General features: G+C 46.3%; 1 protein-coding gene across 3 annotated transcripts in view; it reads right to left on the minus strand.

Moving 5' to 3' along the window:
• Positions 1-27,171, minus strand: part of cadm1b (cell adhesion molecule 1b) — a 164,287-nt gene that overhangs the window by 3,195 nt on the left and 133,921 nt on the right. The window contains exons 9-11 of one of the 3 annotated variants that reach the window (XR_015107438.1): positions 21,347-21,397; positions 7,101-7,229; positions 6,148-6,996 (exon numbers count right to left, since the gene is read on the minus strand). Coding sequence is in view for 2 of the 3 variants with exons in the window: in XM_086164153.1 (XP_086020279.1) it covers positions 6,878-6,996; positions 7,101-7,229; positions 21,347-21,397 (299 nt within the window). In the remaining variant the exon portion in view is untranslated. Of the gene's footprint in view, positions 1-2,671; positions 6,997-7,100; positions 7,230-21,346; positions 21,398-27,171 lie in introns of those variants that run through there. The other 2 variants (XM_086164153.1, XM_086164155.1) reach the window with 2 other exon arrangements.

Raw genomic sequence — 27,171 nt, forward strand, 5'->3', positions numbered from 1 at the left:
GTCGGCAACCTGAGCACTCAAAGATCCCTTTGGAGCCGTAAAGAAAACACCGGTTTTGGAATTTAAAATGAACGAACACGGCCTATGACCTTATTTTTTTGCAAACAAAATACACCATTTTTTTAAATCAATGAACAACCGCAGAAAAGGAAATGACGTTTCCGTAGGAGACATTTTGAAGTCGTTGGGTTGAAGGAGTCCTTTTTGTATTGATTGGAAAAAAAAAAAGCAAAAACCAAAATGGCGTCCTCTCTCTGCGAGCTGTCGTCCTTTTACTGGCGAATGCAGTCGCTTGAGAGCGACACCTTTTATCCAGATGTTACAACATCGCCATCGTCTTTTAAAAAGTTCTAAAAATGAACAAACTAAAATAAAACAATGAAATACTTGTCAATTATTTTCAAAACGCAGGGAGTTGCATCGGAGGGGTTCCGGACCGGCTCCACCGACCGGGACCCGGAGGTCCGCCGAGAACCTGTAAACTCCGGACAGAACCTTCGACGTTTCGGACGGAGTGGATAAGAACCGCGGCGTCGAATTTCTCCTCGTCAACCGGTCGGACGTTGACGCTCCGCCCTCTGATTACCGAGCGGAAAACAAAATTTTCCCTTTTCGCCGCTTCCCCCGCGAGACCCCCCCGTTCCGAGCGGACTTCCTGTTCTCCATCCCGGCGTGGAACGCCAAACTCCGATCCGGGCCAGCTGGACCGGCGGTTCCGCTTCTCTGCGGCCGAACAAAGCGTGAGCCGCCTCCTTATCCGGACCTCCTTCATCTGCCCTGTTTCTCCGCCGCTCGCTTCCATGTTTTCCCGACCATGAAAGGGAGCGTTTTTTAATTTACCTCCCCTTTCCCCCCCTCGCCAGCCAACGGAATTAAATTCACGCTCGTTCGAGCTGATGAACTTTATCCCGCGATGCCTTTCTTTCCAGGTAAAGGCCCCCGCGCTCGAATTCAATGCCAATTTAATTAAAACATGTAACTTTTAATTACCTAACTAATTAATTTAATAAGTGAAAATAGACTCGGCGTGATAAATTATTGAGATGGCAGTGTTCCTGCGGCGGCTCGCCGGCTCGCCAAGGCTCCCTGTCACCGGCTTCAAGGCTGCGTTCGGGCCCGTCTTTATTTTCCTTTCTCCGCAAAAAATAGCACGCTTTCATGTGCTGACAAGTGAAAAGCGCACAGAAGAAGCGGACGAAACAAAGAAAAGCCACCCGTAAGGCAGCCGGCGGCGCATCAGAAGGACGCCGGCCGGCCGGACGGACGTCCAAATAGGCCGGCGACGTCTCGCAGGAGGCGCTTCAGAGCGGGAATTAATTGCGCATCAAATATCATGTACGGATTTCGGGGAGGGAGGCGGGCGGATGAGCGGGCGAAGACGGGTGTGTGTGTGTGTGTGTGTGTGTGTGTGCGCGGCGTTCATCGTACCGAGGGAGGCGGCGACAACCGAGCGGAACATCAATGTGAAATTGGCAAAGAAAACTTCTCTTCTGCCGAGCGGAGTCACCTTGAGATTCGGCGGAGGGCACTTCAGAGGGCTGCCGGGAACCCGGCTCCGACGATAATTACATATTTTCCAACTGAAACACTTAACCTTTTTTTTTGGAGGGCGGCGGGAAGGCGGGGGGGGGGGGGTGAGAAGGACCGATTCCACCCCGCCGCCCCTTCTCCGGTTCCCCACCTAATTAATCACACCTAGAACATCCGCATCACAATTTTCCTCCCGGCCCCCCCGGTAAGAATCAACGTCTGATTAACCGTCAAACGGCGCTGATATTAAAGCGTTCGCGGGCGTCTCTCAGGTCCTGCGAGTTAATCACCTCACAAACATGAGGGGCTTCTCCTCCCCCCCCCCCCCCCCGCCGCCGCCGCCGGATGTCCTCGCTAATTAAAGCGGATTTCTTTGGGTGGTATCGTAGCGCTTCGGAGGCCGCGATCGGGAAACGCGGCGGTAGACCTCTGACTCGGGACGATGTCGTTCGACCTTTGGTTTCGGGAAACGTCGACCGCCGTCGCGCCGGCCTTCGCTTTTTATCACGTAATTACACCTCAGCCGAGCCGAGCGCGCCGTGCCATCAATCTCAATCAACCAATTAGCCGACTAAACAAGCCTCGCTCCCGCGTTTGTTCGCTCACATTCCCCCCATTGTGCTAATTACCCTTAAATATGTCAACTCGGAATTGGAATTAAACATTTAAATGGAATTAGTGGCACCTAACTGAAACGCGCCCCCCCCCCCCGCTTACCTCCCCGAACGTTCTCTAAACACATTCGACGGAACCGGAGATCTTACCGGTCGCGTTTACCGAAAATAACGTACGGGGACGGGTATTTACGAGGCTTTAAATTTGGATGAGCGCTCCGGGGCGGGGAGGGAAGTGGCGGGTTTTTAAGGTTAGACTATTCCCATTAAAGTTTGAATAATGTTATTGACCTTTACCTGGCATGGATCACTTAAAGTAATGGGGAAAATGGTGCCGGTGACAGAATTACGATGACGGGACGCCTTACGGTTATGAATTAGGTGTCGTTCCCGCGAATGTTCGTCAATTCGTCAAAATCGTCGCCGTCCGCGTGCGTCGTTTTCGACGGACGGGAGCCGGGATCGCCGTTTCCCTCCGGACGAGCGCGACTCGTGGCGGCGAATGAGTCACGAACCCAACACACGTCTTTAAACATTGATATCTTTTTATTAAGACAAGTACTCTTCTGATTTTTTGTTGTTTTTTTTTTCTTTTTTTTTTTTTTAATCCTTTTTGTAAAAATGTTTGTGAACCAATACAAAATGCATGGCCGTATGAGAAACAAATTCACTACACAAAAGAAAAATGGCTGCCCGGGTACAGAGAGAAATAAGATTCAACAGCGGAAGAAAAACAAAACAAACAAAAAAAAGAAAAAAAAGAAGAAAAGAAGGGGAAAGGGGGGGGGGGGGGGAGGGGGTCAAAACAATCCTCCGTCACCCCAGGCATTAAATATCCAAGACGTGTTACGAGTCATTCATGAAACTTCATGTCACAGTAAATACACCATCTTTTCATCGGTGATCATCTACGGATGCAAACGGGCGCCGCCAAACTAAACAACCGGCACTGGACGGGTGAAAGTCGAAGAAGTCGCGGTTCGAACGCCAAGGGATCGGCCGCCGCTCACTGTACACAACGAATCTAGGCTTCTCTCGCCGTCCACTAGGTCTATGCAAAATAATAGAAACGTTTACCGTTAACAGTGCACCATATTAAGAACACATAAACATGTACAAACTGAGAAGAACATGTACAACTCGTGATTTCGTCACGCTTTTAATTAGCTGTGTGTGTGTGTGTGTGTGTGTGTGTGTGTGTGTGGTACTACAGTATATACTCGGGGCCTTAAATATGCATACTACCTGAGATGCCAAAACACAACTATCAACACTCATGAACCTGAGAGAGTGAAAACAAACATACTAAATATCAAGTCTTTAAAAAAAGAAAAGGAAAAAATAAGGATCAGAGTGGTGCTTTTCACAATCGTTGACGTTCACCGAGAAAGCGGCGAAAAACAAACCAAACAAATTAAGAATATGTCATGCAGATTTGGAGTTTTCAGGACGGCAAAAGTCTAAAAAAATAACCCCAGAATGGACTACTAGTTTATATCGTGTGGAATACTGTGAGGGTTTGAGCCCGGTCCTGGTACAGATCCAAATAAATAGGCTTATTATGGACTAGCTTTGCCGACGACGACCACCTAGCTGACCGCGTCCCGCGACTGACGCGGAAATACTCGTCGGGAATATCGTGAGCAACGTAAATATACAGGATATATACTGCAAAGTGTGCGTGAGGCTACTGTACAAGTCCTTTCTCTTCTTCCACGACGATGAGCATCAAGAGTTGGGTTTAAGGCGGCGGCCCGGCGGTTTCTCACGGCCGCTTCCGTGTCGCCCCTTCGCTAGCGGACGTAGCGCGGACGCTAACGCCGCCGATTAGCATCCGTAAAAACGGACCCTCTGAACGAGGCCGGGTCCTTCGACACGATTCGCTAACTAACGGGGCTTTTGCAAATGAGATGTAGCCGCGCTCGCCTTTTTTCCAGACACGCTTTAATAAACACCGGCCTCGCAATTAATCAGAGGCGGTAAAAGCAAGAGCCGTCTCTGCAGACGGCAACGCGACTGATTTATATTTCGCAGTGATTGAATGCCGTCTTACCTTTCAGGAGAGCAAGGGCACAACGTCACACACCAGCAGCGAAACACCGCTTTTCTTTCTCCCTTCACCCTCAATCGCCACCCCGCCGCTCTGATATTCATATATATTCAGACACATATCTTAACTCCTGATGCACCGACGCCAAGGAAACACTGAAATTGTCTTTTCCCAAAATTAATATTAAATAATGCTAATAATGATGAGGGAATATTCAAAAGTTTGTACTTGTTAAGACCTTAAAACACTTGATAGCCTTAACCTTGACACTTTATATTTTATTGTATTTCTTATTCTCCCTCCTTCCCACTATTATCTATTATTGTTATGTTTTTGCTTGAAACTCCGGCACAACAATTTCCTTCGGGATAAATAAAGTTGTTCCTATCTTATTTTATTATTATTACTAATGATATATTATTATTATTATTACTATTCAAACATCATCATTAATAGTAATAAGAAAAATAATAGTAACAATAGTAATAACAATAATAATAATAATAAGTAATAAGAATAATAATAATAATGATGATGATTATTATTAGCCATTATTATTTCCAACAAATAATAACAATAATAATAATAATAGTAATAATAATGATAAATCATTATTATTGATATTTTTAGCATCATCATTATAATATTAAAAATAGTATATACGACAGCAATAATGATATTAATAATGCATGAGCAGCATGCAGAGTGGGTCGGGCATCAGGACGCCGTAAGGACGTCTAACCACGCCGGTCGTTTAAAATCCCAAAATGTGAAAAGGGCCAGTGTTTGGACTCTGCAGACACCGATCCTTCTAAATCATCCCATAATATATTTGAATGGTAAATGCGGCGGGGTCTATCTCTCTGTTAGCTGCCGCCGTTTACCTTCAAAGAATCTGCGGCCATTAAACCGACGCCTCGCGTGTTTGTTCTCTCCATTCCCTCCTCAAACGGGGAGGTGGAATTATCAGTCGGTATCTCATAGGACATTTGAAGACTCCAAGAATAGGTCACTTTTTACGGAGAGCAGCCACTCCCTCCCAGTAAAATAAACACCGCTTAAACAACCGCCCGATGGCGACCTATGAGGGCCGTCTAGGCTTTTTCTCCGACTCTTGTTGTCTTACATTATCGGGATTTCCGAGCGGCGCGACACCAACGCGCAGGTTTGACGTAAAAACGCTTGGCGATTTCACGGGCGCGTCAAGATCTTTCTCTGCGGACAGGATCGCCTGGACGGCTGTGACGTAACGGCAACGTTTGCTTCTTTATAACACTGGTTGGAATAATGAACGGTAAATATCGGAGACATCTGAGCTCGGAAGAACAAAACTTCATATTTAGCTGACAAAACCGGAGGCGAGGATTGATCGGGTTTTTCTTTTAGCAGGCGATTTGTTAGGCTAACAGCTCATAAGCGGCGGATAATGGATGGTGCCTGCGGCACGTTGGGGGCGTCGCACAACTTTTAGTCGGTGGCGATGTCGAGAAAACCTCGGTTTCTTGAGGAAAACGGACAGACTGGGGATCGGACACGAAACGATGGGCAGATCGGTCGAAGCGGGCGCATCGAACATGCCTGCTGCCGCTAATGTTAGCGCTGTTATTTCCTCCATTACTCTAGTCCAGTTCGGCTGGTTCTTTTCGATATTGATCGGCTGGTGATCCGATTGACTGACGTTGCCCAACAGATTAGCCCTGCCCCCATTCCTGGGATAAAATCGGGCGTATCGTCTGGTCAGGTCTGGGCCGCGCTCAACGACGGCCGACGCTAAACCAACTCCACTTGTACTCATCGTGTTGTTTCGAAATCACCGTAAGACAAACAAACTTTGCAGATTCCGGGGCTGAAATGATACTCAACGGCCCCGTTGCACTTTCAGGGACGAACACAATCCACGATCACCGGTAATACTGAATACAGTCCTGACGATAAATGCGAAATGAGCTTTACCTGGAGCGAGAGTGAAACCCCCTGCTGGAATTCGTGTATGTTGAAATCAATCAGATGTGAGGGCGATCTAATGAAACGCCACAGCCGGACGACCTTTGACCCGGCGGGGGATAGATGTGTTGACACTGTGTTCCAGTCACTGAACTCTGGAGATTACTCAAGCAAAAGTGTGGATGAGCTGGCTCCTAGTGCACAAAGACTCCTGGGCTAAAAGCTTGCTGCGGCACACACAAACAAACAACAGGCCCATTTAATTATTATTATTTCTTTTTTTTTATCCGAAAAAGCCAAACGCGACATGAAAACCGTGAAAGTCGGAGGGAAAAGAAAAAAAAAAAAAAAAAAAAAAAGGCAAAATATCCAACCCGATAAGCGTGTGAGGGAGAGTAAAAAAAAAAAAAATTAAAAACAAATCAACCAAACAGAAAAATAGAACAAGGCACAAAATAGTCTGTAAAATAATCGAACTGTACAGAATAGGCCCCAGCAGTCCAGGTAGGATCGGACAGGAGAATCAGCAACACCTCGGCCATGCCGGTCCTACTTTCTACTTTGACCTTCCATTCTTCACCTTTACATCCCGCCCTCTCTCCAGAAAAGCCTTTTGTAACCAATAAGAGTGACGACACAAAGCCTCCGTAGCACCGCCTCCACCTTCTCCACCACCTCCGCCGCCGCCGCCGCCGCCGCCGCCGCCGCCAACCCGCCCGTCACTCCTGGCCTGTCCACTTCAGATATAGTACTCCTTCTTCTCGTCTGTGTTGTTGTGACCTCCCTCGGCGTTTATGATGGCTGTGTCGGCGTCGGCGGCGTCGTCCGCCCCTTTGGCTTCATGCGTGAAGTAAGTACCTGCACGGGAGCGCACACACACACACACCGATTAGCCCCGCGCACTCCAATTCTACTGCGGTCCGCTCGCGAAAAATAAATCAGTCGACTCTGCGAGGCCTTACCTTTGTGTCTGGCGAAGTATCGTCCGAGAACAATGAGCGCGCAGAGGATGGCGAACATCACCACGGCAACCACCCCTCCGATAACGGCGTGGTCGATTTTCTGGGGCGCTCCTTCGCCCGCTCTGGAATCTGAAAACGGACCAGCGGCTGTGTGTAAAACCTTTAGGGGACGGTAAACCCCAATAAAAACGTTCCCCTCGAGGAATCTTGAAAGGAAGTGGCGGCTAATGGCGCTAACTCAGAACATGGAGAGGAGGGAGTTGCACATGGAGGGTCATGGATGCATGAAGAGCAGGTCTGGACCGAAGATGGAGATGGAAAGGAAAGGTGTGATGGAGACAAACAAGGGATGAGAAAGAGGGTTGGGAGGCACAAATGACCTCCTGCTAGCGCTAATTGCTACATGCTAACGGTTGAAACGATACAATTCTGGTCAAAAACAACACGAGAGTCCAGCATCAATTAATACGGATAATAAGATTAGATCAACTTTATTGATCCCCATAGGGGATCATTCTTTTGCCACCGCAGCGTAACAGTGTCAAGTCAATAAATATGAATATAAATATAAGTAGAGACCACTGAAGACAAATACAAAATAGCAAATACATCCACAAAGAAATAAACAGCAGAGACAACAACTACGAAAACAACATCGAGGATAAGAATGGACGACAGAATGGAAAGGAAAAGAGACAATAAGGGTGAAAAGTAGACACCTTAAACAAAACGACAACATAAACGGACTGACAATAGCGATGACGAGAATAAATAGGCAAGATGCGAGTGGTGTCGGACCAACGAGGATAAAAAAAAGACAACGGCGTTATGGCGCGACACGTGAATGGGTGAAGTAGTGAATAAACACTGAATATGTTGGAAATAAATCACCAAACTAAATAATGATATTTTTCCAGATCATATCCCGCATGTGAATAGCGTCGGGGGAAAAAAAAAAATAAAAACCCAATATATTCTAGCACCGTATAGAAGTCATGGCCGCTTGAGCTTCTCGAGTGAGCGGCGTTGAAAGTGTTTTAAGACGGTTATTACACCATGAAACAGTAGGCACCCTCCGCAATTTGGGCGCGGGTTCACACGCAGTAAAGCACATTGCGATTTAAGAGGCCATTTCTGGAAGTTATAGAGCTCAATCATCAGAAATAGATACGAGGCCGGAGATAAATTGTCCCCGATGCGGAGGAATACTTGTTGCCTCAGGTGTCACCGAGCATCACCGTCTAGCAGTTAGCCAGATTTATCTGCGCGCCACAGGAGTACAAGGCAGAATTCGAAGCCTTCAAATTTCCGGGCTCAGAATAGTTCAGAGGCATTTATCAATAGTCTATATCTGTGCCCATTTGGACTGATGGAGGGGCGGCGGCTGAGGGAACGGCTGCACTGTTCTTTGCTGCATGAGGGAGCAGCTCAATTTTCCATCAATCTCACTAGTCATGCTCTGAACTTGAATGATTTCGATACAAGACGAGCAAAGGGTGCAGGATTCGAGAAGAGGCGCATCCGCGCTCAGCCCTGCAACATCTCGCCGCTTCGCTACTTCACCCGGAATGGGACTAATTAACGTTTTCAGACGAGCGGCGAGGACAATGGCTGCAGGTGTGTGTGAACTGGAATACGCCGGGGCCGGCTTGTTTACCGTATCAAGGGATGTCAGTTAGATCGGCTCCTTCCCCGAGCACGCCGAACAAAGTTAATTAACACACACCGGCGATATCCGCGCACGCCGTCAACCCCCCCCCCCATTTTCCCGCCCTCACCTTGCGCCCCGCCGTCTTCTGTTTGACACATCGGCGGGGAAACGAGCGCGGCCGGCCCACCTCTGCACGCAGACCCGTTTAACAGGTAGAAGACGACCGCGAGGTGTCGGCACTCGGAGCGCATAAAAGATGAATGGATGGAAGGGTTGGTTTTAAACTGTTCGAATGCAAAGTGAATTAGCGCCATCTTGTTTTTGTTTTGAAATAATCTGCAGTTTAAATGGGGAATAATGGAATTATGAAATGAAGGTCCCCGGTTGGATTCCCACAGGGTTCGTCTCGGTGTGGAGTCTCCATGTTCCTCCCCGTGTCTGCGTGGTTTCGTCAAACTTCGGCGAAAAAAAACGGTTTCGTCGAGCTTTTATCATCTCTTTCACCCCCTTTGTTCCCTCGGAAACTGTCTGGTCTTCTTTACTCTGGTTTCTGGTTTACTTTACTTCTTTACTACTTTACCAGACGGGTATTTTGCCATCAGATGTTTCCCTTCTGGGTAACATCTGATGGCCCCCAGATGACCAAAGTAACAATATCACAACAAAATCACAACAATAGCACTTTCAACTTGCAAAATACATATTTTATTGCCTATTTATATATTGTATAGTTATTTTATTGCCTATCTGTATATTTTATATATATTGTATATGCCATTTTCGGCGGTTCCTCGGTAATATTGCGTTGAAGCACAGTAAGTAGCGCCACTACAAAACGCATCGAAGGGAAGCGTGCAACGTGTTGTTACATGAGTTGTATTCCAGCTCTGCATAAATAGCTATCTGACGTTATCTGACATTGCAACCCATATTCAAAACATTTAAACATTAAAACATTTTGACAGATGTTTGAGCGCAGAGTGCCACGTAAAACTGGTTGGAGGTCGTAAGTCATAAGGCACTGGACTATAAGGCGCATGGATGATTTTAAGGATTTTAAGTGCGCCTTATAGTGCGAAATATACGGTATGTCTATGTGTTTGTGGTGCAGGAACAGCTGTACAGATAATGAATGCGTGAATGCGTTTCACACGGAAAGAAGGCTCACTGCATGGCAAACGCTGATATACATCCAAGCAGGAAGAGAGCGGTTACAAGGGTTATGGCTGTGCATTGGCTTCCTGTGACGACAAAGAGAAAGATCCAACAAGCAATCCAGCAAACCCCGGGAAATTGACTCATTCAGCGGTTTTCAAAAGGCCGCCTCAGCGGTGAGTTGCGAACATTGGTAAAATATAGCATATTCTGCGGTTAGGGTTAAAAATAGCAGCGTCTGACGTCGTCACCGGTCACGCCGCCGCTCAATAGAGAGCTGGAATTATAAGGAAAGGCTCCTCGACTCAGAATAGCCGTATAATTAGCAACATTATTGTAAACCGTATTTCCCTGGCGGCCGGTCGCACCGGGGTGTTTGGTAGCTTCAGGGCTCGGGTTAAAACCCGGGAGATCTCGGGCTCAGATTGGCAGATTTCTTCCTTTTTTCCAGCTCTCCGTTCCAGGACTCGCCTCACATTTAATCTGATTTCCTGCTTCCTCGTGGTCGCGAACGAACGCGGCGGCTGCTCGATGCCACCCGTCTCTTAAACATCAATAAACTCCAGGTCACTTGCCTTTATGACCTATTATTTTTCTTAAGAGGACGCTCTATAAACCGGAGGTGGATATTATTTGGAAGGCGAGGGGTCGTAATGTTTTACGAGCTCCACCGGCGGAGTCGCGACCGTCTCGGCTTCTGCCGCTTCCAGTTTGTCATCCGGCGTTTGACTTTTGATCTATATTATAATTTGGGCGACGATAACACACTTTCTCTCAGGGGGAAAAAGAAAAAGATAAAAAATCATTTGTTTTAGCGACTGCCCCAAAACGACCAATTATGTCAAAGAGATAAAGCCCTCTAGCGGCTGTTGTAATAATGATGGCGGCGCGGAAAGTAATTAAGTGAATCAGCAACACGCTGATGAAGGCTTCCAGCTGAAACACTCACATTTATTTATTTCATTTCTCCTTTTTTGGGGGGGGGTGAGGAGGTTCATTCTTCTCACGACTTGAGTTTCCAAACTCGACAACAGGGCCGAGTTCGTCGCCGCCAAAACGTCCTCGTCGGTACGTAAGTCGTCGGTACACGTATCGGCGGCGGAAGGTACATGACGGCGGTGCGACGACCCTGAATCCTAACGGCGTCTTGAACACGCAGGACCACACATGCTCGTGAAGAGCGCTTCATGACCGGCTGAGAAAAAGCAGATCATTATTCATCGGCGGCCGAGGGCGGCGATAACAACTATACTATCTCCATGGCAACCTCATCCCTTCGGGGAGATGTGGCCCGGAGCTCCGACGGCGACAAACAGAAATTGCTCCTCCACGAATGTATCCGTCCGTGAACCTTGTATTATAATTGTTAAATTCACATCCTTCCAGGGATGACCTCCGTCCCAGCCGCCGCTGCCGGCGCCGCCGCCGCCGCTGGCAGCCCGGCAGAGGGGCTCCTCCGGCGCTCAGCGACGAGGCAAAATGCTGAAACGGCATATGGCGCCGGCGAGAACCGACAGAAGGCGTTCACAAAGAGAGGAGCCGGGCGTCCAATTTTTCTTTCCTCCACCAAAAACGCAAGAGGCAAAAATTCAGAGATTGGATTAAATCTCGCGGCCGACCGAACCCGCAGCTCAGCCCATCGGCGATCAACAAAAGAATCCCGCCTTTGGTCGGCGCTGCCCGGTGCTGGCTGACGGCCAGCTGGATTATTTGTGTATTTGGACCAGAGCTGTTCCACATGAGAAAGTAGCAAACCAACAAAATAAGCCTGACAATTATTGTGCCAACTGACACTACAGTATGCAGAAAGCCATATAGATGCACTGGATGTGTACAACTATATATATTTACTGTCTATATGTATATATATGTACCACTATATATGCTGATATAAGTAAATATATAAGCATATGGAAATATACATATACTCTATGCACACGCCATAGCTATATGAATAGACACTGTATGTTTACGGGCACATGGATACACTGTAGTTTATATAAGGCTATATATGTGCACCACTGTATGTATATACTCTAAGTCTTGTCTATGGCTATATGGATATAATGTATTTATATGGCAATATGGATACAAAGCATTGCATGTAATGCATGTAATGTAACTACATGTAAACATTGAGTGAGTACAGTGTCATATGAATACAGCGTTTGCGCTGTATACGGCTATATATTATGACTATATGTATACACTGTTGTATACAGCAATATGTATACAAAGTGTGTACATGGCTATTGTATGCACATAGCTAGGGTTTATATGCTGTATAACCACGGCTATATAAGCATAAGAATAAGAATAAGAATAAGAATAAGAATAAGAATAAAAATAAGAATAAGTTTATTGATCCTGAAGGAAATTGTTGTGCCAGAGTTTCAAGTAAAAACATAACAATGATAAATAATAGTAGGAAGGAGGGAGAATAAGAAATACAAATAAAACCATATGTATCCACTGTATGTATATGACTATATGGATCCACTGTTTGTACTCGGCTATGTGTGCACAAAACGCGGCGTGTATGTGGCTAATTTATATACTGTGAGTATAAGGCGACATGGATACACCGTGCAAATAGGGCTGTATGTGTACAGTGTGCGTATGACTACATGTATACACTGTGTGTGTGCAGTGCCATACGGATACAGTTTTTGCAATGTATAAGGCTGTATATGATGACTAAATGTATAGGACTACATGGGTACACTGTTCGTATTTAACTATATGTGTACACTGTATACAGCTACATCATACAATTTACTGTGTGTGTATGGCTAATTTATTTGCTGTGGGTATACAGCTATGTGGATACATCAGTATGCATGTACTTGGCTATATATACACTTGATTTATATAGCTATGTTTATTCACTGTATGTACACAGCCATATGCATACACTGTATGTACACAGCTATATGTTTACATGGTATGTACACAGCAATACGTACATAGTGTGTGTATGACTATATGTTTACATGTGTGTGTGAGCAGTACCATATGGATAAAATGTTTGCACAGCATATGGCTGTGTATTATGCTTGTATGTATACAGAGATTTTGAATTTGGCTTAATGTGTGGACTGTATGTATAAAAAAGCCATACTCACAACACACTCTCACACACACACACACACACACATTGTTATTGTACCACTTCAGCTGTCACTATGTACTGTAACTGTGAGCACTGCTGTTATTAGTAAATTCTCCTTCCTTCCAGTGCTTCCCAACCTTCATACTTCCTCTCTTTCTTTACCGCACTTTCCATCTCTGTCTTTCTTACTGTCTTTCTGGCAAAATGCCGCCCACATCGAGCCGGGATCTCCTGCTGGAGGTAAAAGCCGGAGTCGGGTTTCTGTGGATCATCTTAAAGAGCGTTGGTCCAGATCTGCTCTCCAGGGCAAGTGTCATCAGACAACTGGCCTCGTATAAAGAAATTCCGACTTCACACACACACACACACACACACACACACACACACACGCGAGTGTTTGACATGTGCCTCGTATTCTGCCATCCAGCCAGGCGCCACATGCGGTTCATGTATCTCTGAGCTTCCAGTACAACGTTATGTGGGTCAGGTTTTCTAACGAGGGGAGGGTGAGCTCTGGTTTGACAAAATCTCTTCAAAGGGGCCACATTGTCACAACCGCCATTCGTCTTCTTGCGCGAAATAAGTTGACATCCAGCGCGCCGAGATGGAGAACGCTCCCGGGACAGACGGCGAGATACTAGGAATAGGATGAAAAACAAAAAAACAAAAACAACATGACAGATGATAGGAATGTATTTCAGCCGCCTCACTCTTGAAATGAGTAGAACGCGATGCGGACGGGGTCCACGGCGTCAGCACGGCTCCGCTTACAACTCGATCCCGTAGCGCTGACATGCCCGCGCCGCCGTCCTGACAGGATGTGTGCAGCCACGGGGGATTTATGGAGGAATAAAGAGGATTTGCAACTAATGCCTGTGTCTGTGTGCTCGGTGAAATCCGCCCCGCCGAAGCCGCGGTCCTGCAGATTCACCTTCGCCACCTCCGTCCGGCGGTGACTAATTGCCACGGCGCGCCCTATCACAATATCTGCGGGCCGTTCCAGCCCGTCACCTGGATTATTACAAACACGTCCGTTTTTTTTTAAAATTCTAATCGTTTCCCGCTCGCACCGGGAGACAAACAAAAACCCGTAAACACATTACAATTTACAGACGTAATTACATGGATATTATTGAAACAATGACTCTCCTTTATTGATGGAGCAAAAGCCTCACTTCTGCTGAGTACACTTTTATCCCTTACCGGATAGCGGCGGAACAACGAGGGATCACTCCGGAATTAACCGAAACACCGTCAATACCCATTTCCCGGCACTGAATTGCTAACATCCCGTGCTTTTGTATGTGCCGCTCGTCCGTGAATAAAATGAAGTTAATGGAATCAGCGTCGGTGGGCAGCCATTACCGAATCATTTCTCCGTGGCCGCCGGAGCAGACCATCAACGGGAACCAATATTGCCCTCAGCAGAGTCCCATCGCCACCCTTTGCCCGCTAATAGATATCCAGGGTCCTCGGTAATAATCCAACCCGAGATGTGAAGATGAACAAATACGGATGCGACGTTTGCGACGGGGTGAAATATGAAAACTCGCCTGGTAAAAATGGCAAAGCGGACTCAGGAGTTAAGGGGAAGTCTGAATTCGGAGGTGTGCGGCGTTAAGGCGACGCTCAGCCCAATAAAGCTAATGTGCTAAATGGAGGTAATTGGAGCTCCCATAATCATGATCAACTGCTCCACCAGAAAACAATATTATTGCTGTAAAATACTCAACTCCAGGGTGGGCCGGTATTACTAGCACATTCCCCGGAGACCAATTAAAACAGACCATTACGGTATTCCCTTTTCTTTCTTAATAGCTCCTTAAAGCAAAAGGAGAAAAAAAAGTGCAGGTCAGGAAGGAAAAAAAAAAAACAACAAAATAAATCAGCAGGGAATTACAGCAGTCAAACGTAAGAAAACGCAATTAGCATTTCCAAACTATCTTTTCATTATGAGTCCAAGCGGCGAGGATGCACGCGGGATGTTTGACGAATAATCTTATGGAATACAATAACACGGATGCGATGTATGTGGAAGCCGGCAGTGTAAACGGAGCCGGACGTGATTCCCTGGACGTGCGGCGACGGCAAAGGAAACCTGTCGGCCTCCAACGCGAACAAATATTGAGTTAGACGAAAACAAACAGGCACGGGAAAAAAAAAAAAAAAAAAAAAAAATCTTGCAGGAAATTGTCTCTATAAAAAAAAAAAATAAAAAAAAAAAAACTGCCGCTCAATCAAATGATTTACTCACTGAAAAAAAAAAAAAAAAAAAAAAAAACACAAAGAAAAAAAGGTGGAGGTTTTTGTCGGGGTAAACACGGGGAAATGAGGTTTGCATGCAGGGCTCTCATTGGCTGGAAATTTCAGGGGTCGTCTCACATCTACCACCTGCTGATGGACTCTCCACTTCCAGAAGAGGAACCTCCACATCTCCACCTCCGCTGCCTCCTAACCGGACACCACCTCCATCTTCTCCATCTGTCTCTCCATTCTGGCTGATTCTCCAGCCGTTCCAACCTGCTTGAACATGTTCCTCCACCTCCTCCACTAGGGTTCCTCTCATTCGTAGACACTTATTCTGCCTTTCTGCAGGGAAACCTTCATCCAGAGCATCCTCCCACTTCTCTAGATGTTCCTCCACCTGGTCTCACTGCAGATCCCAGTGTCATCTGCAAACATCGCGGTCCGTGGAGATCATCTGTCCGTCAGCACGGCAAACCAGAAGGGGCTCGTAGATGATCCCTGATGCACCTCCTCCATCACGCCTCCAGCACGCCTCACCTCTTCGTTCCAGCTCTAATTTATGTCCTGCACCCCTCTAACATCTCCGCACTCCCTCACACAAGCACGGCTCCTCCAGCCATCTGCCTCCTCTAGATCTGCAGCCGCCGCACCTTCGGATGCTAAACAATGCTACGAGCCGTTAGCGACATCAAGAAAGCAGGGCAGGAAGCCTCGGCATCGCAGAAGATACATCGTTTCCAACAAGGAACATTTTCTGGATTAAACAACCAGGTGTGTGTGTGTGTGTGTGTGTGTGTGTGTGTGTGTGTGTGTGTAATGCTGTGTATACGTATACCTTGACCTCAGAGCATTGTAAGGCAAGTGACGCACACTGTATCCTGCTTTTGCCTCCTTTCTCTCCCAGCAGCAAACTCATAATAGAGTTGTTTTTATTTCTTTTTTTAACCTTAACATGGCAGGTGAGAGGTTGCCATGCAGTGCTGCCTCGCGCTCATTTATACACTCATATCAAGTGCTCACAGCAGGGATATCTGTTGGTATACATTGTGTGAGATCACAAAAGGGAGAAGCTTCTTAAAGCTGCACCGCTTTTCCCCGCATTTAGTATTTATGACTGATCAAGCATCGGCGTGTAAAACGTTTTTTTTTTTTTTTTTCCTGTGGAATTAAGCTATGTTTTGTTGCATCATTTGTTACATGAAGGAATAAATACTGGAAGTGCAATGAGCACAATATTTTCTTTAAGCAAATAGCGCGTAATATGGGATGTGTGTAACCCATCACACACTCTCCAGGATGTTTGTGTTTCCAGGGTCGGCAACCTTTACCACTCAGTGGTAAAGTAAAGAAAACACTGCAGGGCCACGCTTTTGAAATTTAAAATGAATTAACATGATGTAGAAAGTTAATTTTTTTTTCCCTTTATGCTAAATGGAAACATTACATTTTTTTTATATCAATGAATAACCGCAGAGAAAACCAAATGATATGTCTCCGTGCGACAAAACATTTTGAACTCTGAAAAAAAATAAAAAAACGTTGCATTGAAGATTACTTTGAAGCAACATACTCAATGTCTTTTTGAGTCTTTCTTGTATTTATGAAATAAAGCCGGACTTAAATGATAGCAAACTAAAAATGTCATCCTTTCTCTACGTGCTTTTACCGTGCTATCGCTTATTAAGAGTGAAAGAAATATTTGAACGCATTTTTTTTTAGCTGTAACAAGAATGCCATCATCTTAACAATGGACCAATTAAAATAAAATCATTTCAATTGAATACTTGTTAATTATTTTCAAAAACCACAGGGAGCCGCAGCAGAGGTCAAAGAGGAGGGTTGCCGACCCCTGTTCAGACTCTGCTTCGATATGTCTGCACCCTGCACTCTCTCAAGACACTTTTCCCTCCAGTCTTCATGCTCTGCTGAAGCTGGGATGCAAGCTTGCGTGAAACAAAATTATCAGAGAAATAATAATCATTACCATCTTCTTTTTCTGCTTCTCCTTTGGGCTTTTTCCTTCAGCGAGACAACCTTCTCCATTTAACCCTGTTCTCTGGATCCTCATCCTCTCTCACCACGTCCATCCATCTTCTCTCTGGTCTTCCTCTGGACCTCCAATTCCAGCATCCGTCTACCAGTATATCCACTATCCCTCCTCTGTCCGTGACCCACCATCGCTGAGCTTCTCTCCAAAACATCTAACATGTGCCTCTGATGGACTCATTCCTGATCCAAACAATCACCATCAACATAATAGAAAACAACAATAACAACAATGATTATAATAATAATAGTGATAATAATAATAATAATGATAATGAAGTAACAATACTACTAGCTACTACTAAAAAAAAATAATCATAATAAGTTACAATACTACTACCAATAATAATGATAATAATAATGATAATAATAATGGTAATGATAATAAAGTTACAATACTACTAGCTCCTACTAAAAAAAAAAAAAAAATCACATTAAGTTACAATACTACTACCAATAATAATGATAATAATAATGATAGCGATGATAATGATAATAGAGTTACAAGACTACTAGCTACTTTAAGAAAATAATAATAATCATATTAAGTTACAATACTACTACCAACAATAATAATCATAATAATAAGGATAATAATAATACTAATTATTATTATTATTATAATAATAATAATAATAATGATGATGATAGTAAGGTTACAATACTACAAGCTACTATTGAAAAAATAATAATCATATTAAGTTACAATACAACTACCAATAATAATGATAATTATAATGATAATGATAATAGTGATAATAATAATAATAATAATAATAATAATAATAATAATGGTGACACAGTGACAAAGTGGTTAGCACTCCTGCCTCACAGCAAGAAGGTCCCTGATTGGCTCAGGAGTTGCTGCAGGCTTCATGCAGGCGGTTCATTGGTTGTCTAGGTGTGTGAATGAGAGGATGAACGGTTGGACGAACGTGTCGGACTGCACCTGCTCCGGTCAGCCCTTTTCGGGCGACCAGGATTAAAGATCAAGCCATGATATGGATTTCTAAGACCAACCAAATCCTCCAGCGGAACAACAACCCCAGAAGCAGGTAGGAAGTAGCGGAGGAGAAGGTCCTCCCGACTCGCGCTCAACAACACTAGCTCTCTGGCTGCAGATCTGCGGAAACATAGGGTCTTCTTAATCAAGCCTACGACGTAATTCCATGTTCCGTATCTTTCATCTGGCTCCCCTCGGCGAGCCACGGGCGGGCCGGGGCGGGGGGGCTTCCGGGGGCTTAGCCGGGATATTGTGTCCCTGCCTGGGATCATCTCTGAGCATCTGACGAGCAGGAGAATGATTGCCATAGACTTACTCCAGTCATTCCGCGCGAAGGATTGTGGGTAAACTCTCCCTTCGTCCAAGAAGAAATTCAACTGTTTACACGCGGGGTTGCCGCTTTTATGTCCACGGATGTCGCATCAAATGCCGTCGGCTTCGCTCGTACAATTCAAATATTTCTCCATCTGTGAGTGAGAAGGTTTCTTATATTTGGCGACAGGTTTTAGTTTAAGTGTTCACCGTAAAAAAGACACATGGCCCGGAAATCTTAAGCACATGCGACGGACCGGGGGAAGCGAGGTTTGTCGGCGTTCGGTGGGAACGCGTCCGTCGGACTTCGGGTTTGGCCTTTTGGTTTTGTTTATTTCTGCTGGAAAGGGTCCGAGCAGCACGGCGCTAGCGGGGAGCCCAGACACCCGCGACGCCGTCTCAAACATGACATTTGGATACGTTTATTTTCGTTGTTTGCCCCAAAGGCTGCCCAGGACTACGCCCTTTAACAATGCCTCCGGGACTGGGAGGGTTTTATTGCCTCCTTATAATATCAAAAGACATTTTCTTCCCGCCGTGACTCACTGGAGCGCCACGCTTTGATCGACGGCCGGAGCCGCAAATCCAAACATTTCTGCAAACCGGCCCTTTACGTCTCACAACCGACGATATTGATTCGGCTTTTTTGAGATGGGGATCCTATAGGACGGCACTCCAGCGGCCTCTGATTAGAAAACAGTCGGAGGCGCCGGTGGCCAGACCGAATCCCACGGCGGCTATGATGAATGTGTAATGAAATTGTACTGTGTACGTTCATTGGCGAAAGGAAAATGTGATACCGCGCCGTTATGCTGATTAAGGTAGGGCAAAGCAATCTACCGCGAGCCAGCTTAGCATTGCCCCTGTGACAGGGTATTTAGAGGAGTAGTGAACTGCAAGAAAGCTCAATTACATCCTCCCAGCATGTACCGCATAAATCACGGTAAATCCCCTTTCAAGCCTGTCTTTTGGAAATTACAGGAAACGTTACGGCAGAAAACACAGACGGCGGCCGCATCCATAACACCGCGGTGAGCAGCTTATAGGGGGAAAAAAAAAAAAAAGAAAAAAAACGCAGAGTAATGCGCGGCTTTCCTTTTCCGACGGCGCGAGACAGAAGGGGAGCTGAAAGCGCCGCGTTCTCCGGCTCCGAAAGGGCGACGAACGGGAAGCTCATTCGGAAAAGGAAAGAAATGCGCAGCGATTCCGATGTTCTCGGGCCGGCGTCTACCTGAGCACGGATAAATGTATAAATGTACAGGGTCGCGTCAGAAAGGACAAACTTTTGCAAAAACCAAACATGGGAATCAAACCTTATAATCTCGTACCGGATTGGTCGAGAGCCGGGTTAACAACGACCGCCATTGGTACCGATAACCTGCAGGGAACCAATGGAAACTGGACTACTGTGGGACTGAGACGACTATTGGACTATTGGACTCTTGGGACGATGACAAGAAAAGGTAGAGTTAGTCGACATGATGCAGACCAGCAGAGCATTCTGAGACTTGTAGTTTTAGTGGTACATTTACACCTTTAAATTTTTCTTAATTACTTTTTAATTTTTGTTAAATTTTTTTATTCTTGATGTCCACAATTTTGATGTTCTCCCATGTGCCCCCCAATCGGCCCTCAGGGGCAAATCAAGTTTTCCTGTTTCCGATTCATTAGGTTTGCCTTACAGCTACATGAATTGACAAATTCATTTGGGACAAATTTCGACAGCAATTCTCCACGACCTCTGCGGACAAATTTGAAAAAGGAAATTTTCAACTTGAAGCCGTCGAACCTTGCGGAAGTTGTTTGTGAAGAATCGTCCCAGTCTGTTTACGTCCGCGCTTTTAATTTTCGTGTTTTTTGATAGCTTCTACCCTTGGATGCTGCTCTTCTGACAGCAGCGCGTTAAAGAAAAGCGATTACATTAGACGTTATCAAAAGGCCCAAAAAAGTTTTCAACTGTGGCGAAACGTACGCCGGTCCGCAGAACGCCGACTTTCAAACCACTTGTTTATTGACACGTAACTTTTTTGGGGTCAGAATTCCGGAATGATCCGAATGCGTCTATTGATAAGCTGACCTATTTTTAAAGATAGCTTTTAAATTTTTTTTTTTTTTTTTTTTTTTGGACTGAAATGTCAAATTCTGGCATATTCAAATGTCACCTCCCGAGGTTGCCTCGCCACACGCGTGTAGCCTTAGCGTGGCTTTAAATACAATAGATGGGTTTTAATGGCTGCACAAAGTAGGAAAAAAGAAACACAGTCTGAAATTGAGTGTGCAGAACGCTGGCAAATGAACCGCCTTTCATTCGTTTCAAGTCTTTGATGCGTTTTGGCCAAACAAAGACAGGATGTGACTTGGCATTTGTAGGGGAGATGTAAAGGGCATTACAATATGATGGATGGCCTGTTTGAGATATAGCTGGAGATGCTGATAAGATAGCCGAACCGGCGAGGCGGCGTCTCTGTTTTTATTTTTTTTTCCCGTTCCCTCTAAAAAGGACCGTGACGGGTGTCGGCCCCCTCGCCGTCCGTCCTCAATGTCACCGATCAGCAGCCATCTGATTAAAAACCGGCCGCCCGCAGGCTGCCTTCAGGTCGCAGCCCTCGTGCTTTCGCCCGGATCGATTGATCATACATGCATGCAAACACACACACGCACACGCACACATGCACACACACACAGGGTTGTAAGAGGGACAGCAATGGAGTATACAGTACCTTGCGTGTTGACTGGGTTGGTGGTGGGTGTGGGGATAGTGGTGGGAGCATCTAGATGAGGAGAATAAAACAAAAAAATAAATAAATAAAGAACATGTATAAGAAATAAAGAAAGACAAGCATAAAGCAAGACAAACGTCATTGAAGATGAGAAGCTGCGCGGTTGAAAAAAAAAAAAAAAAAGAAAAAAAAAGAAAATCATAACGCGCGCGAGCTCTTTTCCAATCTCGGCCGGCTCAGTGAACTCGCAATTTACGGCGTTGCTTACAGCCACGGCGAAGGCTAACGTCAGCAGTTAGCGCGGCGAGGTTTAGCAGGTATAACACCGAACCGTGGTTAATATTTAATGCTAAGCTGAGGCTCATGGGAATGTCCTTTATTTGCACTTATGTGGTTGAGGACCAAAGTACGGGCAACTTAAGGAGCTTTAAGCTCTACTAAATCTAATGACACTGAAAAGGCAGCCGTCTCCGCCACATTCAGGAGCTCCGGAAGATTCAGAACAACGTTTTCCACGTGCGGCACCTTACATGCCCTCCCCCTGAAATTTATGCCGATCCACCGAGCGACCATTAAGATACTTTATGGGCTAAATGAAAACTTGGGACCCGCTGGAGGTGCTGAATGAAAAGAGGATTACCGGCGGCGGCGGCGGGATCGCCCTCCACCTCTCTCCACGGCGACACTTTGGACCAGATTTAATGATGCAATCTAAAAGCCGTGGAAAGTTTCTCCTGGAAAACAGGAGGCGGCGAGAAGCAAATCTCGCATGATGAAGGACTAAAGCGATCGTTCGTCCGTGCCTGTTTCTATATTCCAAATAATGCAAATGGGATTATAGTGGCACTTTATTTGAATATGAACCATTCTTCATATAACGGGCCCATTGATTTGGGTTAAGATGCACAGCCTCCGTCTTCGCGGCGAGACGAGCGCTAATCCAGAAACTCCACGCGAGAATTGATCGCGCCTCGGAAACCGGAGAAGCTACGGAGAATCGCAAATAGCGAGAGATGCCTTTTTGAAATGGAGAAAACGGGAGCGAGCGGGATCGCGGCGTTCTGCAAATAAAACAAGAGCAGCAAAACAGCGCGACAAGACAACAAACAAAGCAAAAAAACAAGACCGCGCCACAGATGTTCCACAGACACGGGAAGCCGGATGTGAGACCTTCGTTCCTGCGTCGTATCTGGACCTGAGCACGTTCTCCTTCTGCTCACGGAGTTCAGTCATTGGAAAAATGCGGCGGGTCCGAAGCTCATACGCTTGATCTGGTCCACGTATACATGCGGCTCAGTGAAGGACACCAACCTCAGCGTGACTGGAGTCCAAACCGGCCGAAAAACAGAGCTGTCGGACCGGCTGAAGAACTTAGCCATGAATTTCTTTCAGGTGAAAAAGTACAAAGAACTATCAAGCTCAAATTCGGTTCCTCCAGGGGAACCTGTTACTTTTGGATCCCCAGAGGCAGTGAGGGACGTCGGTAGGGAACGCTGTGACGCGCACCGGAAGCTCCACGCTCAAAAACTAACCAGCGACAAAGAGGAGGACATGGACACCGTGGAGGTGAAGCTGCCACAAAGTTCATGGAATGACAACCAAGGACAAACAGATGGTTGAGGGGTTTTTATCTTCTCCCTGCACTGCTTCGCCCTGTGAAGAACCCCGTTAGCAGTTAGCTAACTGCCCGACTCATGTTGGCCAAAATGTAGGTGTTCCTCTGCGAGCCCTGGAAACCCCACTGGGACCTCTCGGTAGCTCCATTTCACTTTGCTACTGTGCATTTTGTCCAAAGAAAGCATCTGACCTCGTGACCGGGTAGCTTTTAAGAATGGCGATCTGCAATGGACGTGGCTTATGAGTTCCACCGATCACCAAAAGTTCCTATGGAACCGTTAGACCGGGCGTTCCCTACATACCTAACCGGCCCGTTTCCAAGCGCTGGGGTTCAAATCATAAAAACTCTTGTTAGTTCACAGTATTTCATCTGAATACAACCATCACACTTTAATATTAGGCAATTACAATCATCTTGCACTATAGCTCCGTTAGCTAGCCGTTCACCGCAAACAATACATAGCATGCACAGAGCTTGTGTATCCCCTGGAGCGATGAAGCCGTAACTTAAGCACGGAATCTTGATCATTTCTTTTAAATGCAGCTTTCTTTTTGGCGGCAGACTGCGACGCTTCTGCGATCTCATCGTTTGCTCGTTTCCTCCTGCAAAAAGCTCTCCGGCTCCCTTGTTTCAAAAGGCTAGCTTTTGGTAGCTGATGTGTGAACAGAGCTAAGAGCGGCAGAAAGGCGATGGCTGAAGATCCGGAAGGTCTAATGAAGACACCATTATTTGTAATAATAAGAAAGATTTTCTCTGTGGACCAGTACCGAATTATGGGGGGACGGGGACCCCTGCGTTAAAAAGACCCTGGAAGAGGAGCTAACATGGATGTAGCATCCGAGGTCCACGGTCTCTAGTTCTTCCGCTGTCCGAATGCACAGAGAGAAAGTACTTCCTGAAGATTGTAAGAACTGCAAACGGCTTGTACAGGGACAAAGTTGGCCGGTGTGACTTGCATCAATAAATCTCTAAAAGACATTGAAGGTGAAGAGGCGACGCTGACCTCGGGGCATTTCTTTACAACCCGGCAGCGGCGGAAAGTAAACGTCGCACATCAGATCATCCCCACCGGCAGGGAAGGACATACTTTTGCGTTCCGGTACCATATTTGATGATGGAAAGCCAGCGTTTTAAATTTTTGGCTGATTAACTCCGAATAACAATGACTGGCAACCGCGGGGAGGCATTGCCATTTTTCAGCGTCTCTCAATAATTAAGTCAAACTCCGAATTAAACCACTCCTCCGTCCTCCCGCCGCCGCGCAGCAGAGCCCAGAACAGCATCCCGCCGCCCCATACTGTACTCATTAAGCTCGTCAGTAACCCCCAAACAAAACATTCAGCCAGACAAAATGGAAGGCAATTCAGGTATGCAACTGTGCTAAGGAGGGAGCGCTTCCTCATCAGGGGGAAACGTGTGCCTCGGCTCCGGTGCCAGGGAAAGATAGCACGACCTCTTGCTGCGGGAGAGTCGCAGCGGGGGAAATTGGCTGCCTGTCTCGGTGCCTTTACTGTCTGCACTCCATCAAAAGACAGCAGTGGGGGACCACACACTCCCAAACTAATGATAAAACATCAAGGACGGCATAATGTTACCGCCGGGGATGGAGTGTATGGCGGAGGTGGTGCCGACGGTGGTCGGGGTGTATCAGGGGATCATGGACAGATTCTCCTCTGACAGCATTTGAAGAGGGAGGTGGGCTAGATTTCTTTCCCTGTGACCGAAGGCAGTATGATAGCTGAAATGTCAGCGTCTGGGAGAGGGAAATTGGCCATTCAGGAAAGAGGGTCTTCACAAAGGCTGGGATAGGATGTGGCACGTATAATATCCAGCCCAACAAGAATTCTCCACGGGCAATTTCCAGGCTGGATGACTCCGGGCTCAGCCTTATGAAGGCTGAAATATGAGTGTATTTTAGTGAGGCCATATTTTCAAGGAGCATTTGTATCAGTGAGGAATTTGATAGGAGAAAATTTAACCATAAAGTGAAACAATGCAGGAGAAATTGTTTATCGCCGCCTGCTTAAAGCCGCCTGCCAACACGGTTTGCCCCCCCCCCCATGTTTAAATGCCCCGTTCACGCCGCCTTCGTCGAGGTTTCTCTCCCGCAAAACAAAGCCATTTGTGTTTACGAAATGAGATTTTAGCCACGATGACTCAACCGGCCGCTTAAACGGACGAGATTCTCAAGGCCGCTCTTAAAAAAACAGCAATCCATTAACAGGGAGAGCCGAGAAAGCGCCGCTCATGCAGAAATCCACCTGAACTCTGAATATTTATTCTGCGCCGAAGCCTGTCCCGGCTGTCACAGGAGGAGAGGCGTTCACTGGTCGCAGGGTCTTCGGGAGACGTTCATGTCGATAGGTAGCAAGGTATTCAAAAAAAAAAAAAGCAGTCTATCATCCATCATCACTAACTATGAAATTTGTCCATTGAGATCAGGGCATCCAGACTGACCTCTGATACACCCATGCAACAGCGCTAAGTTCTGCAAAACTCTAAAGCTCACAAGTTACCTACTTCTCCAATTTTCCTTTAAAATAAAAAAAAAAAAAAAAGTATAAAAATGATTGGGGGAGGGGAACCAAATAAGCCAAAGAACTGCCACTTCCACATGGAAGTGGGAGGACATTTTACATGTCAATTTCGAAGTGCATTTGCCTCCTCTGCCCCGCTACCCACAGGAAAACATGGAGGGGCATTTTCAGACGGTCCATAAAACCTACGACCAACTTCCATCACGGTTGGCCACTTACTTGGGAGTCAATGCTCATAATATGGGGACAAAGGTTGAGTCCAAATAGCTTGAGGCTGGCTAGCAGTAGCTACTGTCCGGACCCTACAGCCCTGATTCCATTCGGGGAAAGTCCAAGTAAGTTCATGAAAAAGTACAGAGTTGTATATGGGTTCATGCCGTCATGCAAAATACACCAACATAGAGAATAATTTTGCATTTTTATAGTAGATTGACATTAATTAGCGCACATGCTAAAGGAGTGTGGACCCCTGCTCTAGAGACATGCAACCACCCACACATCTGGATAAATTAGGATCTCCGATGAACCTCCTGCATGCGTTTGCACCGTGAGGGGAAACATGGAAAGAGCCACGCCGGGATCCAATCAGGGACCTTCTTACTGGGAAGCGACACTGTCGGTTCGGTGTTCCCTTCAAACATCGTGCACGTCTAGTTGGCTAACCACTGCAGCAGCCCATGTGAATCTGAGTATTTGTTTCCACCCCAGCCAGCAACAAAACCAGATGTAATTGGTATTTAATTGAATTGTGTTTATTAAACAAGTCAGGAAAAGGTGAAGATGTACAAGCCTAAGAAAAAGAGGGCAGGTTAGCTGCAGCAGCTCAAATAAAAGGAATAAACAAAGAACAAGCCACTGCTCAGGTGTCTGCAGGTAGAACGGATGAAACAATATCCACACTACCTGACACTGGAGGGAAGCAGAAGAGAGTCAGCAATCACAACAACCTCACAATATTTAGCCTCAACACCCACAAGGTAGCTGGGCTTGCAAAACGCACAGCATGACATAGCATTTAGACACACAGAATCCACATTAGCATCAACACAGCTTGTTCTTTTCCTCCCCTACCCACCCACGGCGTGCTGCACGGCAGCCGCCCGTTTACCCGCTCGTGTCTGGCTTTAAAAAAGTCAGCGGGAGCTAATCGGCCGCAGTTGATCGGCTTCAGGTGCGCCGATTGACAACGAGGGACAGGTGCTGGTCGTTACGGGGTCCGTGAGTTACGGCGGCGGGGTCACCCTCCCGGAGGCCCCACATTTCACCTCCCGGCCCTCGTCGAGGGCGATGACAGACACCGGCGAGTCGATCCGACGTGGATTTACGCCCCCCCGTCCCCGCAGCCGTGGGTGAAAGGACCTCTTTTCGGAGGCGGCCGGACCGAAGTTAGACGGTTAATAAACATCGGCTGTGATTCCGAGACTCTTTTCATCGAAAACGAAGCCAATTATAATAAAGTATTATTTGCGTCCTGACGCGTCTTTGCCAGTGTAGGCGCATTACAAAAACAAGTTTGTTTGTTTGCTTAAGGAAATACAGTGCAATTAGTGCAGGTGCCGGACTGGTGGTCAGCTGGGGTTAAGTGCTGCGGGTGAAAATGTACAAAATCGCTCCGTTATTACACTAAGACGCCTGTGCGTGCAGAAAACACACTCCAATTAAGCAACCGC

This window comes from Fistularia commersonii, chromosome 18, assembly GCF_037954325.1.
Source record: "Fistularia commersonii isolate RoL2024-O1a breed Wild chromosome 18, RoL_Fcom_v1.0, whole genome shotgun sequence".
NCBI lineage: Eukaryota > Metazoa > Chordata > Actinopteri > Syngnathiformes > Fistulariidae > Fistularia > Fistularia commersonii.